Source organism: Equus caballus, chromosome X (genome assembly GCF_041296265.1).
Source record: "Equus caballus isolate H_3958 breed thoroughbred chromosome X, TB-T2T, whole genome shotgun sequence".
Lineage (NCBI taxonomy): Eukaryota > Metazoa > Chordata > Mammalia > Perissodactyla > Equidae > Equus > Equus caballus.
The window spans coordinates 128,966,411-128,981,272 of record NC_091715.1 but is presented as its reverse complement, the minus strand read 5'-3'; the positions used below and the strand labels follow the sequence as shown (position 1 = coordinate 128,981,272).

Here is a 14,862-nt window from a genome sequence, read left to right as displayed (position 1 = left end):
GAAATATTGAGAAGGATACACAGAAATATCATGGCTGCCTCTAGAGTTTAGACCTGGGGAGAGGAGAGTTTCTGCTTTTCGCTCCACATCTTCTCTCTATTTTGATATTTTTCTATGAGCATTTAGATGTTTTATGTCACAAAAGAAAGCTAGACCAATACTCTATTCACAGTGTAAATAATATGGTAAAACAGAAACTCTAGCCAGCTAAATATTAGAGGAGGCCTTTGGTGTTTTTGTTCGTAACCTATACATCGTCAAAGTGTAAAAATCTCAGTAACTGAGATGTTTGTTTCACTGGGGTGCGCAGGATTTAGAAAGTGATTTGTAAAAGCAGATTGTGCCCATAGAGAAACAAATAAGTGAAAACTGATAGTTTGAAAACTAGGATGAGTTGAATTTTACAAGTCAAACAAGGAACCTTGAAAAAATATGGACGTAAACACAACAGGGACCAACCTCCAAAGGAAACACCAACACACACATACACAAAGCAGGCATCAGGTTAACATAGACACAGACCCTTTCACTGGGGCACAGAATCTCTCCCCTTTTCCCCTAGTGACAAAATGGAAGCCACATGGTCTTATAGGACCTCACCTCGGAATTCATACAGCATCACTTTTGCTGTACTCAACTAGCAGCCGGCTCAAGCCTGCTAAGTCTTGAGGTCAGGGGACATATACCTCACATCTTGATGTTAAATGTATGAGTTTCCTATTGCTGTTGTAACGAATGACCACAAATTTAGCAGCTTAAAACAACACAAATTTATTATAATACAATTCTGAAAGACAGAGGTCTAAAGTCAAGATGCCTGCTGGGCCAAGTTCTTGTTGGAGACTGGAGGGAGAAACTATTTCTTTGCCATTTTCAGCTTCCCTGAATTGTGTGGTTCATGGCCCCTTCCTGGCATTACTCCAACCTCTTGCATCTGTCGTCATATCTCCTACTACTCACTCTGATCCTCCCACCTCACTGTTATAAGGTCTGTTATGATTATATTGGACCAACCTGGATAATCCAGCAAAATCTTGCCATATGAAGATCCTTAACACATACAAAGTCCCTTTTGTGATGTAATATACCATATTAACAAGTTCTGGAGATTAGGGCTTGGAAATCTTTGTGGAGGGCATGTTTTTCTACCTGCCATAGGTCCATAGGAAGGCATCTGCAGCAGTGTTTTAAAAGTGCTACAACAAATAAACCAAGATGTGGAGGCTTGTCAAGATCATCTATTTCGTACACATTTGAAAGACCTCTCAAGCTAATATTACCAGCTCTCAGCTTGAAAGGGGAAGACTTGTAATGAGAATCATAGACTTCCTTCACTCTTTCTTCTTACCTTGGTGTGTTGGGAGGACTCTTTTGCATGCGAAGGATACCCTGAGAGTTATATCTTAAGAGAAGGAACTCCAGCCCATCCAGGGTGAACTGAGGTGTCTCAGGAGATGTGGCAGTGGAGGTATTCCCCCCCACCACCACAGACTAAGATGAGCGGCCTCCTGTCCTTCACTGCTTGCCTTCTACACTCTCTTCTTTTTAGGAAGGGAGCCTCGTTGGAAGAGATGGCTAAGGAAGAATTACTATAAAATGCAATGCCAATTAGACCAAAAAGGCCTCTCTCAGGACCAACTGGTATGGTCTGACCTTCTTGAAAGGGCCTCCAATTTAGTTTTTTGACATCATCTCCAGTAATTCATACATTCCTATTCTTATGTTGGGTATTAAAGACACTAATGAAAGATAAATCTTTTAAATATATCAATATGTTTGTAATAGTTTATTATTCAAGATCCTTAACACCTTAACAGTGTGGACCTGGCCTGTGCTAGACCTCTGAGAAGTCCTGTCTGACAACAAAAACTGGATTGGAATCCAACTCCCCAATCCCAGTTGTTACCATCTGAGAATTGGAGCTGAGTAAACTCAGCATATACGCTAAAGACAAGCTGAGAGATGAGCTCTTAATCCATTCCATTCCACATGTGTCACAGAAGACTACAGGGCAGGAAGTAGAGAACTGAGCCTCAGGCTTAAAGATGAGCTTTGGTTATTTATGTGATTACTTAACTCATATCACAAGGTTGGAAATGAGAGAGGGCTTCAAGAGGAAAGATCATACAGTTTCCTGGGGGTGACCAAGACTGTTTCTCTTCAGAATGTCGTGGTAACTGCAGGTGCAAGTGAGAAAAGTGTAATTTGCACCTCCCCCACCTGATGGCGAGCCACTTGGGGGCTGATTCACCCGTACAGTACCTTGATTTTGGCCTAGACAACCTCCTCAGCATGCTGTGAAACAAGCCCTGCTGATTCAAGAGGGCCTGTTCCAGAAACCTCAAAGTGCCCATTGCAACTTCTCTCTGTTTTCAGGAGTACAGACCACTACGGAATCTCAAGGGAGAGCTTTCTCAGCTGGGTGTGGGGAGACTAGGTCTCGCCTAGGCGCTTCGGCTTCCTGCTTTCACTGCCAGCCTTGACAGCGGGGCACCTACCCACAATTGCTGTATAACATCCATAAGATGAGTCCAAAAAACCTCTTAAGAAGGGAATGGGGAGTACACGGATGCAGGCATTCAGAATGGGGAGCAAGTCAACCTACTCTGTGTCACTGCCACTTCAGGAGCACCAGGGATACTTCCAATGCCACAAAAGTCATTGAGTCCCCAGACTACCAGAGACATTTGTGCACCTTACAAATGGAACCTTTATTCTCTATGGTCTTAGGACATAAGTCTTCAAGGAAAATTAAATGAACTTCAGAGCAGAAATAGAATGAACCTCATTTATTAATGAAAATGAATTATAACCAAAAAATGACAGGAAAATGTCAAAATTGTCCAACTGTGGGGCAGAGAAAAAATAAAATGAAAACTTCAATAACAAACCATTGCAAAATCATAAATAAGAACATTGTATAAGATTCATGGAATGTGACCAAAGCTAGACAAAGTTCAAAGTCTTCAATGCTTTCATCGTTTCAAAGAACAAAGAAAGAAAATACCATATTTAATGGAAGTTCACTCTGGGTAGGGCCTCCATGTTAATATGTTCCATTCACTCTTGCTTGTCCTTGTGTGGTGGGTACTGTTCTCTGCCCTTCATAGTACTTTATGAGTTGGACATCTTTCCTTGCCCCTATCTTTTTGAAATGCACCAGATTTCAAAAATGGACTGTGTTAAACACTCAAATGATGTATAAGCATAGGAATGGCTGCACAGGAGACAGTGATTCTGACACGTGGTGTAAGCGGGGGTCAAGGGAAGTGCTCCTTGTCCCCATTGGGGCAGCATCTGCATGGTGCTCCAACAACTAGTCAGTGGGAACGAAACAGGAAGAGCACACCCATTTCCTTGGGAATACAGTATCGCATAGATACAGGTCATCTGGGCACAACCCTGTTGACTGGGATACTGACCCGAGATCTGAAGGGAATGCCAGCATTTATATGCTTCTTACTTACACCTGTGCTGCAGTCGGCTTGGGACAAAGACATTTCCATCGTAATGATTAAGTAAGGCTCGCCGAGACAGAAAAAAAATGAAATCCAGAATGATGGCAAGAGTCAGTGAATACTCTAGAATTTACTGGCCTTGGAAGATGGGTTTTAAACCAGTAAAACATACAGCTGTTGTAATGAATGAACTCAAACAAAATGTTCTTCCCAGACAGCCCAGTGTAGGCAGAGGCTTTTGGGAATTCGTGTTGATTTGTGTCGGAGCTGATTCCCTCAACAAACTCTCAGAGAGCTCTTCTCTGAAGTGAGCGGCTTGGTGCATCCGAAGGCCGGCATCCTTTATGAAGCTTGGAGGACAATGACTACGCTTCTACGGCCTCTGCTCTGCATGGATTCTTAAATGAAAAGCAAGGCTTGATCTCTGCCTATAGCTTTTCCCACAATACTCGCATATAAACGGCCTCTCTTCAGTGTGTGTTCTCTGGTGCAAAGTAAGATCTGTCTGTCGACTAAAACTCTTCCCACAACTGTGACACCTGTGGGGTTTTCCACCTGTGTGTGCTTTCAGGTGTCTTATAAAACTTGTTCGATTACAAAAACTCTTCCTACACTCCGCGCAGCGGTATGTTTCTTGCTGAGAATAGGCTTTCTGGTGCAATTTAAGGTGTGAGCCCTGGGTGAATCGCTTGTTACACACGGGACATTCATAGGGTGTCTCCCCCGTGTGGATTCGCTGATGCCTGGAGAGGTCTGACCTACGAAGGAATCCTTTGCCACATTCGAGGCACTTGTGAGGGAGCTCTCCCAAATGAATTTTCAGGTGCCCATTAAGGAGCTTCTTGTTAGCAAAACGTTTCCCACAGTGCGCGCATCGGTGTGGTTTCTCTCCGGGACGGTTTGACTCCTGGGCTCTGGGGCTGAGAGGGTCTCCCTGGTTGGCGCTCTCAGCTGTCCCTCCTAGAGCAGGCTTCTGCTCAGGGACAGGCAGTGTGCAGTCTCTGGGTAGATGCTCTGCAGGGTTTCCCAAGTGATTTTCTAGCTGTTCAGAGTATTCGGGTAAACTGGGACCAAGCAGTGCATTTCCATCTAAAGAAACAGAAAATGGACACACACTCTCCAGCTGTTTCTGCTTGACATATTTTCTCTCCCAACAGCAAACTTGAGAGAAGGACCAGAAATTGCAGATGTCACTGAATGGAGACAAAAGGGACTAAAAAGAGCTAAACTCAACAGCTAGCCGGAAGACAGAAACTCCCAAGGGGCATCCGAAACCTCTTTACCCTGGGATTGAGGTGAATTTTTCTTTTCTTTCTTCCCGAGCATCCGCTGAACTCTCACCTACCTATCTCGGGGTCAAGTAATTGTTGCTTCACTTCCTTGGGATCCTGTATTGTCTTCACCCATGGCTCTTGTCCCTGCTCTTCTGGGGACCTCTGCTCAGCCTTTGATCGTGGGTGTTCTGGCCATAGGAGAGATGGGGGGAAGGACAGTTTGAGTCTTCACAGGTTTCCTTCTCCAGAGTCCAGGCAGCATTTTTTTTTTATTTCTTGAGGAAGATTGGCCCTGAGCTAACATCCATGCCCACACTCCTCTATTTAATATGTGGGATGTCTGCCACAGTGTGGCTTGACAAGTGGTGTAGGTCCGCGTCCGTGCCCGGGATCCGAACCAGCGAAGCCCAGGTGGCCGAAGCAGAGTGCGCGAACTTAACCACTATGCCACTCAGAAGGCCCCCCAGGTGACTTTTCTGGACACATGGCCTCTCTGTACCTACCTACTTCCTTCTCGGTTAGGACTGCCTCACCAGGAGCCTCTGACAAGTGGTTTGTTTTGGTTTGTTTTGGTTTGGTTTTCAGGATCAGAACAAAACCAAATGAGGGCGGGGGAGGATCCCAGTGTGCTCAGTTCAAAGCTATTCTCTTCCGATCTATGGAAGGAGAGTGCATCGATTCTGGGGTGAAGTCGATGCCCTGAAGGAGTTCCACATCGGTCTTGAGAATGGAATTATTTAGGTGAGAGCCAGAACATGAAGTCGATCTTCCTAAAGTGCCGGCACATGAAAACTGAGAAACACCCTCTTACTGACCACCAGGTGAAGAAAGAGAGAGGCCCGGGGGAAATAGGAAACTGCTTACTGGAATAATTTCACTTGGACATATTCAAATTAGAATGGTAACGGAATTAGGTTGGCAACAAGCAAAAATAACTTGAGAAAAAACAAACTCTAGATGTCTGTTTCAGCTGAAGGCTGGAAGTGGATTCTCTCAAAATTAACCCAACCAGCCATCCAGCAGTGCTTCTCAAGGCCAGTCTAAGGACAACCAGGAGAAGTTTCCACACTCCCTGTCACCCTGTGTCCTACCACCCCTCTCCTCAGTAAGACCCCGTGTAATTTACATCCTCTTTCCCTGTCCCTTCCTCAGCTCTGGCCAAGTTGATGGATCTGCCGGAAAACGTGGGTTGGAAGTGGCTCATTTGAGATAGAAATGCAGGATGATGTTTAAATATTAGCATTAAGTAACATGACATTAGCAAGTTAGTTTGGCTAATGTTAATTCGAAGGAAAATTTACATTTCAGAAAATTATATCAAGGCACAGGAAATTGACTAAAATACCTTATTTCTTATTTTGATGGATAAACGGCCATATATTTTCAGACAAACAGAATTTAAAATAAAAAGCTGTTTAAATTCCCATTTTGTTTATGCTTGGGTTTCAAAGCTAAGGTTGGGATGAGAGGGTAATGAGACCAAAGTCAAATAAACTGGAGGTCCTGGATCCAAGGAAAGCTGTTATCAAGTTCAAGTGGAGCCAACCAAAGGGTGAGGGATGGGGAGTGGCACAGCCTTAGGGAGGAAGAATCCAGAAGGCCCAGGACAACCCCACAAGAGAGACAAGGAAAACAGTCCAGAACGGCAGGAAGTGTTCATATGGCGGTTCCCATCCTGTATGTAGATTGTAGACTGGAAACTCTGAAGGCTGCAGATTTCCTTGGGGTCACTCTGAAACCACCCCAGACACCTGCTCCTTGGGGGGAAGAGAGCTAAAGACATGAGTAGTCAAGGACTGAGAGCGGCCCGGGAGGCAGAATCAGTCACCCACAAGAACGAAGGCCAGGAGTATCGTTACTAGGCAGCTGTGTCTCGTGGACTTGCCATCAGTCCAGCTGCTCCTTTCTGTGCAGCACCAAATCAAAGGCCTGACAACTTCCACCTCAGTTCCCCAGCCTGGCATAGTGCCCCTTGGTGCCCGCTTTCAAAGAGGCTGGCCCAAACTTGAGCTTCCTCCTGGATGTTAACGTCACACACTTCCCATCTACCACCCCCACCCACCCCGTTGTCCTGTGTAACGCTCAGATCCTTGTGCCTCAGTGCACTTGGCCTCTGTTCCTGGACTCTCAAAGCCCTGCTCCTAGCACTATGACCAGTTGGCATTCCCCAACCTATGCTCACGGCCCATGTCAGCTAAGGCCTCTAACCATTCCCCTTTGCCCCATCTCCCACCCTCCTGACCTCAATTCCCATCTCTACTCTTACACATTCCAGAAAACAGCTTCATCAATGCTGAATGAACTTGACGCTTATGAAAAAGGTCTTCCCAGATAGCAGCCCTCCTTCTGTCTGCCAACATGGGGAAAACAGCCATGGCGCTCATCACAAGTCAAAGCGTAAGCCATTTAAGGTACCCAGCGTGAGTGAAGGGGAGAAGAAACGATCACTTTCATAAGCTGTGGTGGGAAGGTAAACTGGTACAATAATTTTGGAGGACAGTGGACCATAGCTATTAAAGTTTTTAATGCACAAGCCCACTAACCAATCATTCCTGTTCTAGAAACGTGTCCTGCTCACGCATGCTCATAGAAGGATGCTCGCTGTGTGTTTTATAGCTTGGCTCCAGGGTTTTGGTCAACGCTGAATGGCAGCCAGAAGTCATGCCTCTAGGCCTGCCTCTGTTGGCAGGACTCTTCTCTGTACCCTCAACAACAGCCAGTCTGTTGCCACAGCAACCACCAGAGAGGTTGTTCTAGAAATGAGCCTAAGCGTATGAACAAGCCCTCTTTGTTTTGGCCCGTAGGTTGTTCATTTCTTCATTGCAGGCGAGACTTCCTAGCTCAGCAGCCAGCCAGTGCCAAACTCAATTTTCACACATCCCATTATTTAAAAGCTAGCCCCCAGAAGCAGCTTTTTATCCATTTAGAGCCCACCTGCTTTGCAAATCCCAGAAAACTGCACCCCACACCTGCTAGCCATTGAAAAGATGGAGCCTTGTGGTTATATGTCCCCCAACCACTGCTGCCCTTTGGAATTCTCTAACCCATAGCCTCCCTGGCATGCTACTGGGCTGCGACACCACCTAGACAGGTAAAGCCCTCTGAGCCTTCACTCCCTGGGGAGTCCCCTACAAGCAAACCTGACAACGAGTTGCCCAACAAAGCTTGTGCGTGCTACTGCCACCTCCTGGTCATATCTTTTCCCTTGATCAGCCCCCAGATCCCTCAGACCCTCTACAAGTGGTAAGGAGGATGGGGTTTTGGTGACCAGGCGGTAGGTATGGGACCGCCCAGTCAGTAGGACAAAGCATATTATATCACTTTAAACAGTGATCAGAAAGGGGCAGTTTCCTCTCGTCCTAATTGGAATATTTTGCTAGTTTAATTCATTCTCTCTCTCCCTCGTTAAATCCGCTGGACTTTCCTGTGCTTTACAGAGTAAAGTATTACGATCAAGAGCAACAGTGCTGCTCAGCATTGCATGTGATCTTTGTACCTGCCCCTGCTGCCAAGTGGAGCAGAGGAAAACAGGGAATGGGAATGCATATGCAGAAGATTTAGAATTAATATGACTGGCTCGGTTCTGCCACTTGTTGCAGGCATACACAGAAAAATACAGATTCTAAAAAACTTGTTAACACTCAGAGATGCAGGTGTGGTAAAGATTGGTTTATAAATGACATTATTGTATATAGTTCCGCTTTGACCCATGTAGATACACCATGTGTACTTGTGGGTTTTCCCTCTTTGTCACCTCTATTAAACACGAGACAGAGTTCATGTCTTTTACACGCCCAGCACTTGCCAGAGTAAGCTACAGAATATGGTACCTGGACAAATTGATTAAATGCAGAGAGGGGGACAAATTCATCGCCAAACACTGACACTAGACCATTATGAGTTGAATTCTATGGGGTGGTGGCATTGCATAGATAACATATGGTCCTACTGTTGGTCTGGAAGGGACCAAGCCATTCTCTCCAAGAAGTGAAGTCTCACCTGTGCTGTTCCCCAAAGTCGGCCAGATGCCTAGAAAAGAGATGGCGCTCAGAATGGAAACCAGCAGAAATGAAAAAAAAAAAAAAGCCATAGGTAAGCACCAGACCTAGAATATCTATTGGCTTCAAGATCAAACGTATCAAAGTGTCTAGGGTATCCATTCTCATCTGGCTACAGAGAACACTGGAATGCAAGGAACCCAGGCAAGGTACCTGAAAGATTGAAAATCTTTGAATTCACATAGAATGATCTTTTCTGACATGATATCCCCCAGGGTCTGCCCAGAGGACCTTGTGCTTTCCCATTCTATACAATCCCAGAAAGACCTTGACCACCCTCAAGACCTCCATGACCTTCTCTAAGCCCCTGACTTGCACATCTCCATTTCAAACCTTGATCTCTCCTGAGCTCCGATTCCACACTGGCCATTTCCACCTGAAGACTCATAAGCATCTCAAATTCCTCATGTTCAAATCCAGACTCACTTTGACCCACCAAGTCGGATCCTCTTTTTGTGTCATCTCTGTCAGTGAAAGATATTGCCATCTATGCGGCTCTAATGGCCAGAAACCTGGATGCCATTTTTATCACTTTCTTCTTCATCACCCAATGCCCAATCCATCACCAAGTCTTATATTTTACACAGGCAAATACCTTTTGAATAGGTCCCTTTTTCTCACTCTATTGTCACCAAACTACCCTTGTTTAGAAAATCATCCTTCCTCACCTGCTGACTGCACAACCTCCCAAATGGTGCCCCTGCTTCCAGTCCTACCCATTCCTATTGTAGTCAGAGTGGCTAGGTAAAATGCAGCTCGGTGTCTATCCCTCCCCTACTCAGGGACCTCCCGTGGACCCTGATAAGAAAGCATTAAGTGCTCAGCAAGGCTGACAAAGTTCTTCAGGACCCAGCCTCTGCTTCTTTCTCCAGGCTCTTTGGTGCCATTCTGGCTCCTCCGCTCCTCCTCTGCGCCCCTCCCACTGCAGCAGGAGCTCTTCATATATGCAGAGCTCTCTACCCCACTCAGCCTTGCGCAGGCTGTCCATTCCGCCCAGAGCCCTCTCCCCTGCCCACTCCCAGCACTCAGCAGGCTTACTCCAATTCATCCTAGCGGTTCCAGTGCAGATCCCCCTTCCCCTCTCAGGACGTCCTCCCTCTCTTCCAAAAGCTGGTTAGGTGGCCCTCCTAGGGGCTCCCATAGCATCCTACTCCCTCCAACACGTCGTTTTACAGTCCTATTCACATCTCCTCTGGAGGACCTACAGTCCCATTTACAGATTGAACGGTCCACAGGAGTTGAAGGTCCAGGACGCCTGGGACTGATCTGCTGCCTTGCGTCCTGCCCAATCCCCAGGGTCTGGCGCAGTGCCTGGCTCTTAATAGGTGCTCATGTATATTGGTTGAATGAATGAATGTGAAGATGTGGAGAAGGACATGGTTGTTAAGCCCTGGCACTGAGCTAGTTACAGATCAACCAGGCATCTACAGCTTGTAACATGGATTGTTCTCTATATGTTATTTTTTATGTCTCTTTTGTTTTCTCAGTATTTCACAGTGTCTTGAAACTGCCAACATGTCGAAGCTATGGCTGGGGGAGTTAGAAGAAAGGATCTGGCCACCCTTGGGCCAAACTTCAGTATGTAGCTTGTTAAAAACGCACCCAGGTGATCCTGACATGGGCAGTCTGCTGACTACACCTGGAGAAACACTGTTCTAGGTTTGGATGAAAGGAGATAGGTATTTCCTTTATACTGTGGTAATTAAATCCTCTTAAAGGACCCTAAGTGAGGATATTAATAAACCATCAAGTTCGAATGTGGCTCTTATGCCATAAAAGCAACTAAGGCCCTTGGGACTCACAACATCACAGATCCCATTGATTAAATCTGCTGGCTGGGGAGATCAGCCCTTATCCAGAGTGTCCAAACCGCATAGTTTTCCTGTGTCACAGTCTTGGTCAGAAGTCTCCAGAGCAGGGTCATTAGCTTAGGGGGGGTTTTAATCCCGTTCTATCTAACGTGCCTTATTCCAGCCATTCCCAGAGAGACACTCCCTCCTCCTACTACTCTCTGTCGGACTGGTCTGTTTCCATCAGGGAATTGGTGTTTCTAACCCAACCCCAACCCTGGAGAGCTCTTGAGCTCTCAAAACAGAGAGCAGAGAGAGGAAAGAAAGCCCTTGCCTTACCAGGGTCCAGAAAGGGCTGGCACGCCCCAGCAGCACCAAAGCCCAGCTCCTGCGGCCCCACCTGTGGCATCCACGCCTCTGCCACTGGGGCCTCGGGGCCAGGTCCCAAGACTTGGAGGGGGGGTGACTCCAGGTGGATGTCTGGTGGCATGTGTTCCATCTCCACTGGTGCCAGTTCTTCCAACAGCATTTCCTGCCTGTCGATCTGGGGAAATGCCAGAACCGATCACTCTGGAGTCTAGACAGGACAGCACTGCCCAGCAGCAATATAATGTGAGCTACCCATGTCATTGTAAATTTTCCAGTGGCCATATAGAAAAAAAAGCAACAAGTGAAGTCAATCTTCATAATATGCATTGTTTAACCCAACATATCTAATATATCATAATTTCAGAATGTAATCGATTTAAACAATCATTAATGACATATTTCACACACTTTATTTTTCATTCGAAGTCTTCTGAACATGGCGTGCGTTTTATACTTACAGCATATCCAATTTGGATGGGCCACATTTCATTGCTCATGAGCCACACTTCGCTGGTGGCTACTGTGCTGGGCAGTGCAAGACTAGACCATACGGAGAGGAAATCTTATATCGTAAGCCAAACAAGAAGACAGAGAAAGGAAGGGAAACCACAAATTCTTTCCATCCGAGGGGGCAGGGACCTTTGGAAGAGTCCTGTTCAGGCAGGCTAATGGCAGAGCCCTACCAGCACACGAGACGGCAGAGTGCTTAATGCCCAACCTCCCTTCTCCCAAAGATCTGCCCTGGGCCCAGCCCCAAACAGGATTCACTCGGTGCTTCTGAACAGAGGACAGAGCCACTGTCCCCGTGGGGCGCTGTGGCTACAATGGCAGCCGGTGGCTATCAGAGTCTAGCGGGCAGACATGGGAGTCTACGTATTTCACAGCGCAGAGTTGTTCCAGGTCCCTACCAATTTTGGAATGTCCCCCTCAAACAGTCACGTGGGTAAAAGAACCTGTCAAGAACTTCACCCTGGCCGTCATATAAAAACAAAATAATTTTGCATAATTTAGCATGACTTGAATTTTCTAGGAAAGCACTACTTTGGAAATCAAAGAGAGACTATTTTACCTACTGTCCAGATTTACCAAGACTTGTTTGCCACTTGGGAAAATCCCATGACCAGCAGCCACACCGCTCAGAGTTTGGAGCTGCGACCGTCTGAACTTCGGGCCGTGGGCCTCACAGCGCGCGTGCGCATAGAGGGAGCATCTGACAGCTCGTGAGGTTCGCTGCTGCGGTCCAGCCCAAACACGTGCACGCTGAAATGCTTACTAGTTTATAATAAACCACCTGCCTTCTCTTTATATTCCTTCTAGACTCTACTTGACTCAGGGTTGGCAAACTTTTTTATAAGAGGAAGACAGAGAATTTTTAAGGCTTGGTGAGCCACCTTAGTCCTTTATTTTCCTTCTTCCTCTTTTCTTTAAACAACCCTCAATAGGCAAAAAAAAAAAAAAAAAAAAACATTACTAGCTCACGGGGTATAGAAAATTGGGCTGTGGCCAGATCTGGCTTTCAGACCCTGGAGGATAATGTCGGTGTTTTGATGGATGAATGTCGGCAGGCTCTGTTATCTTTGATTTCATGAAGTATATGTAAGGGGACATGACACAACATTTGTTAGAGAAGGGCGCTGAGTCTGAAAACGTTGAGAACCACTGACCCATATATGCTGATTCCAGCAGAAGAGAACAATGAAAAGGCTGTGGAGAAACCTTGGGGCTGAAGAATGACACAGACAAACACAGATCTAGGCCCAGCGGCCTCTGCTGTGTCTTTTGGTCTAACTACCAAGATCCCAAACTCTTTTCTTACCTGCTCCTCTTGTATCTCAGGTTCTGTCTGTAAGAATTCTACCAGTGCCAAAATGATTTCTTTATTTTGTAGGCCGAATGGCCTCACCCAGGTCTCTATCTCCATGGGCAGAATGGTTAGGAATTGCTCCAACACTAGCAGCTCCAGGATTTGCTCCTTCGAACGCATCTTTGGCTTCAGCCACTGACAGCAGAGCTCCCAGAGTTTGTTGAAAGCTTCGTAGGGCCCGGCTGCTTCTTTGTACTGGAACTGCCGGAAGCGCTGGCGGAAGACTTCACAGTCAGTATCATACTCTTGAAACACCGAGCCCTGATTCAGGGAGGCCTGGATGGCACACCCCAGGGCCACCGCCATCGCCCCTTCCAGCAGTGTACACCTTATCCCGAGCCTGAAGTCTCAGATTGCAACTGGTTTCTTTGTGTAATTGTGGGGCAGGGAGCCACCTACAGCTGAGGACAGGGCAAAAGGAGAGAGGAGAGGCAGCAGTGGTTACCAGAGGGCATACTTAGCTCTCTTAATTGCTCAATTTTCACCAAAGCCCTAAAGCTGCAGATTGTCAAGTTGGTGGTGGGTTTGAGCATATGACAAGAGCCATGGACGCCCTTCCTGGAAAAACCAAAAGATTCAGAAAATGTCCAAGCCCATCCAGGGACCCTCTAGCACTGCGCTGTCCAATATGGTAGCCACTAGACCCACGTGGACCTGGCTAAAATAAAAATTCCGCTCCTACGCATGTTTCCAGCGCTCGACAGCCCGCAGGGCAGAGGGTTCTGTGGGCAGCTCTGCTCTAGAACTTACCCCCCCCCCCCACCCAGCAGGGCTGAGAAGCCTCGCCCCTAAGGAGGACCCAGCACGCTGGGCAGGCCCGCAGCCCCACGCCCAGTCTAAGCCTGGATGGCCTGTGTTTCTGAATACAGGCAGGCGCAGAAGAAGCCGAGGAGCAACACTCATAACCCCGGTGAATAAGCCTGGACGTCCATCCAGCCTCGGGGAACCCTGAGTCTCCTTCACCCACGGCCCCTCAGCCAGAGCCACGCCTGGCAAAGGCGCAAATCCTCAACCCCTCCTTGTTCTCCCCTCGAGGTGTGCGCAGTTCAGCCGACATCACCGTGCCCCTCATCCTGCTGTAGCCTCCCAAGGGGCTTTCTCAGGAGAAAAATCCGCGGCAGCAGGGCGGGCCACCAGGAATGTGGTCTGCGTCAGTAACGAAGGACACTTCTCAGGTTCATCAGGCCGGGAGCAGGCGCTGCTCTAAGCCTGCTCGTCTACTAGTTCATGGAGCCCTCGCCCCGTGGTAGGAGGTGGGCACTAGCATCATGCCCGGAATACAGAGGAGGGCGCAGAGGGGTGAGGCTTAGGAGGACTGGCTCACTTGTCCCAGGTCACAGAGCAAATGCCAGAGGGACGTAGTGACGAGGCCAGACTCTATAGATTCCTGCCATGCCCATGTCTACAAACATCCAAGCATTCTTAGCACAATCTCTGAGGTCACAGAGGAGGTCACACACATGTCTCCACAAGTCTCCAGACCAGGACCTGTCTACGTGCTATGAGGCCTCTCTCCCTGTATTTGTCCACCCGGCTCATGTTCCTGTCCACTTTCCTGGGGGGAGGGGGGGGATCAAGAAAAAAATACTCAGGACGCTTCCCATTGAGTCATCCCAAATGGACACTGTCCCCCTACCACCCTTTCTCTTTACGGTAGCCAGGACTTCAGCGGCAGACGGATGGAGGTGTGATAACCTGCTAGCTGTGTGACCCTGACACCCAGGGCTTCTGTCCGTCACATGAGAATAATCATAGCATCTATTTCACAAAATTTCCTGTGGCGCAGCCCATCGTCTGCAGAGAGGACAGCAGTGTGCCTGGCACGGAGGAAGCGCTCAAGAAAGGTCATTGCTCCTGGGGACTCATTCCTAGGCAGCTTCTCTTCCCCCCTCCCAGGCAGCTGCCCGTCGCTGGAGGGCAGCCAGGAACCGTGTGGCTTTTGCCTGTCACCCTCCCTTAACCCCTCCTGCCTCACAGCTGGGCAGCCCTCCGCCGACTGACCCCAACCTTCCACCACGTCTCCCGGGGAGTCGACCTGATCCTCCGGGT

At 47.6% G+C, this 14,862-nt stretch overlaps 1 protein-coding gene across 1 annotated transcript; it reads right to left on the bottom strand.

The window, feature by feature from the left end:
- Positions 1-2,774: 2,774 nt before the first annotated feature.
- Positions 2,775-13,248, bottom strand: LOC100146494 (zinc finger protein 449). The gene is made up of 4 exons (XM_070257152.1): positions 12,766-13,248; positions 10,920-11,124; positions 4,800-4,920; positions 2,775-4,651 (listed from the first exon to the last, which is right to left on the bottom strand). Exons 1-4 carry the CDS (start codon positions 13,117-13,119, stop codon positions 3,832-3,834), a joined length of 1,500 nt encoding a protein of 499 aa, XP_070113253.1. The 5' UTR covers positions 13,120-13,248; the 3' UTR covers positions 2,775-3,831.
- Between the last annotated feature and the right edge of the window lie 1,614 nt (positions 13,249-14,862).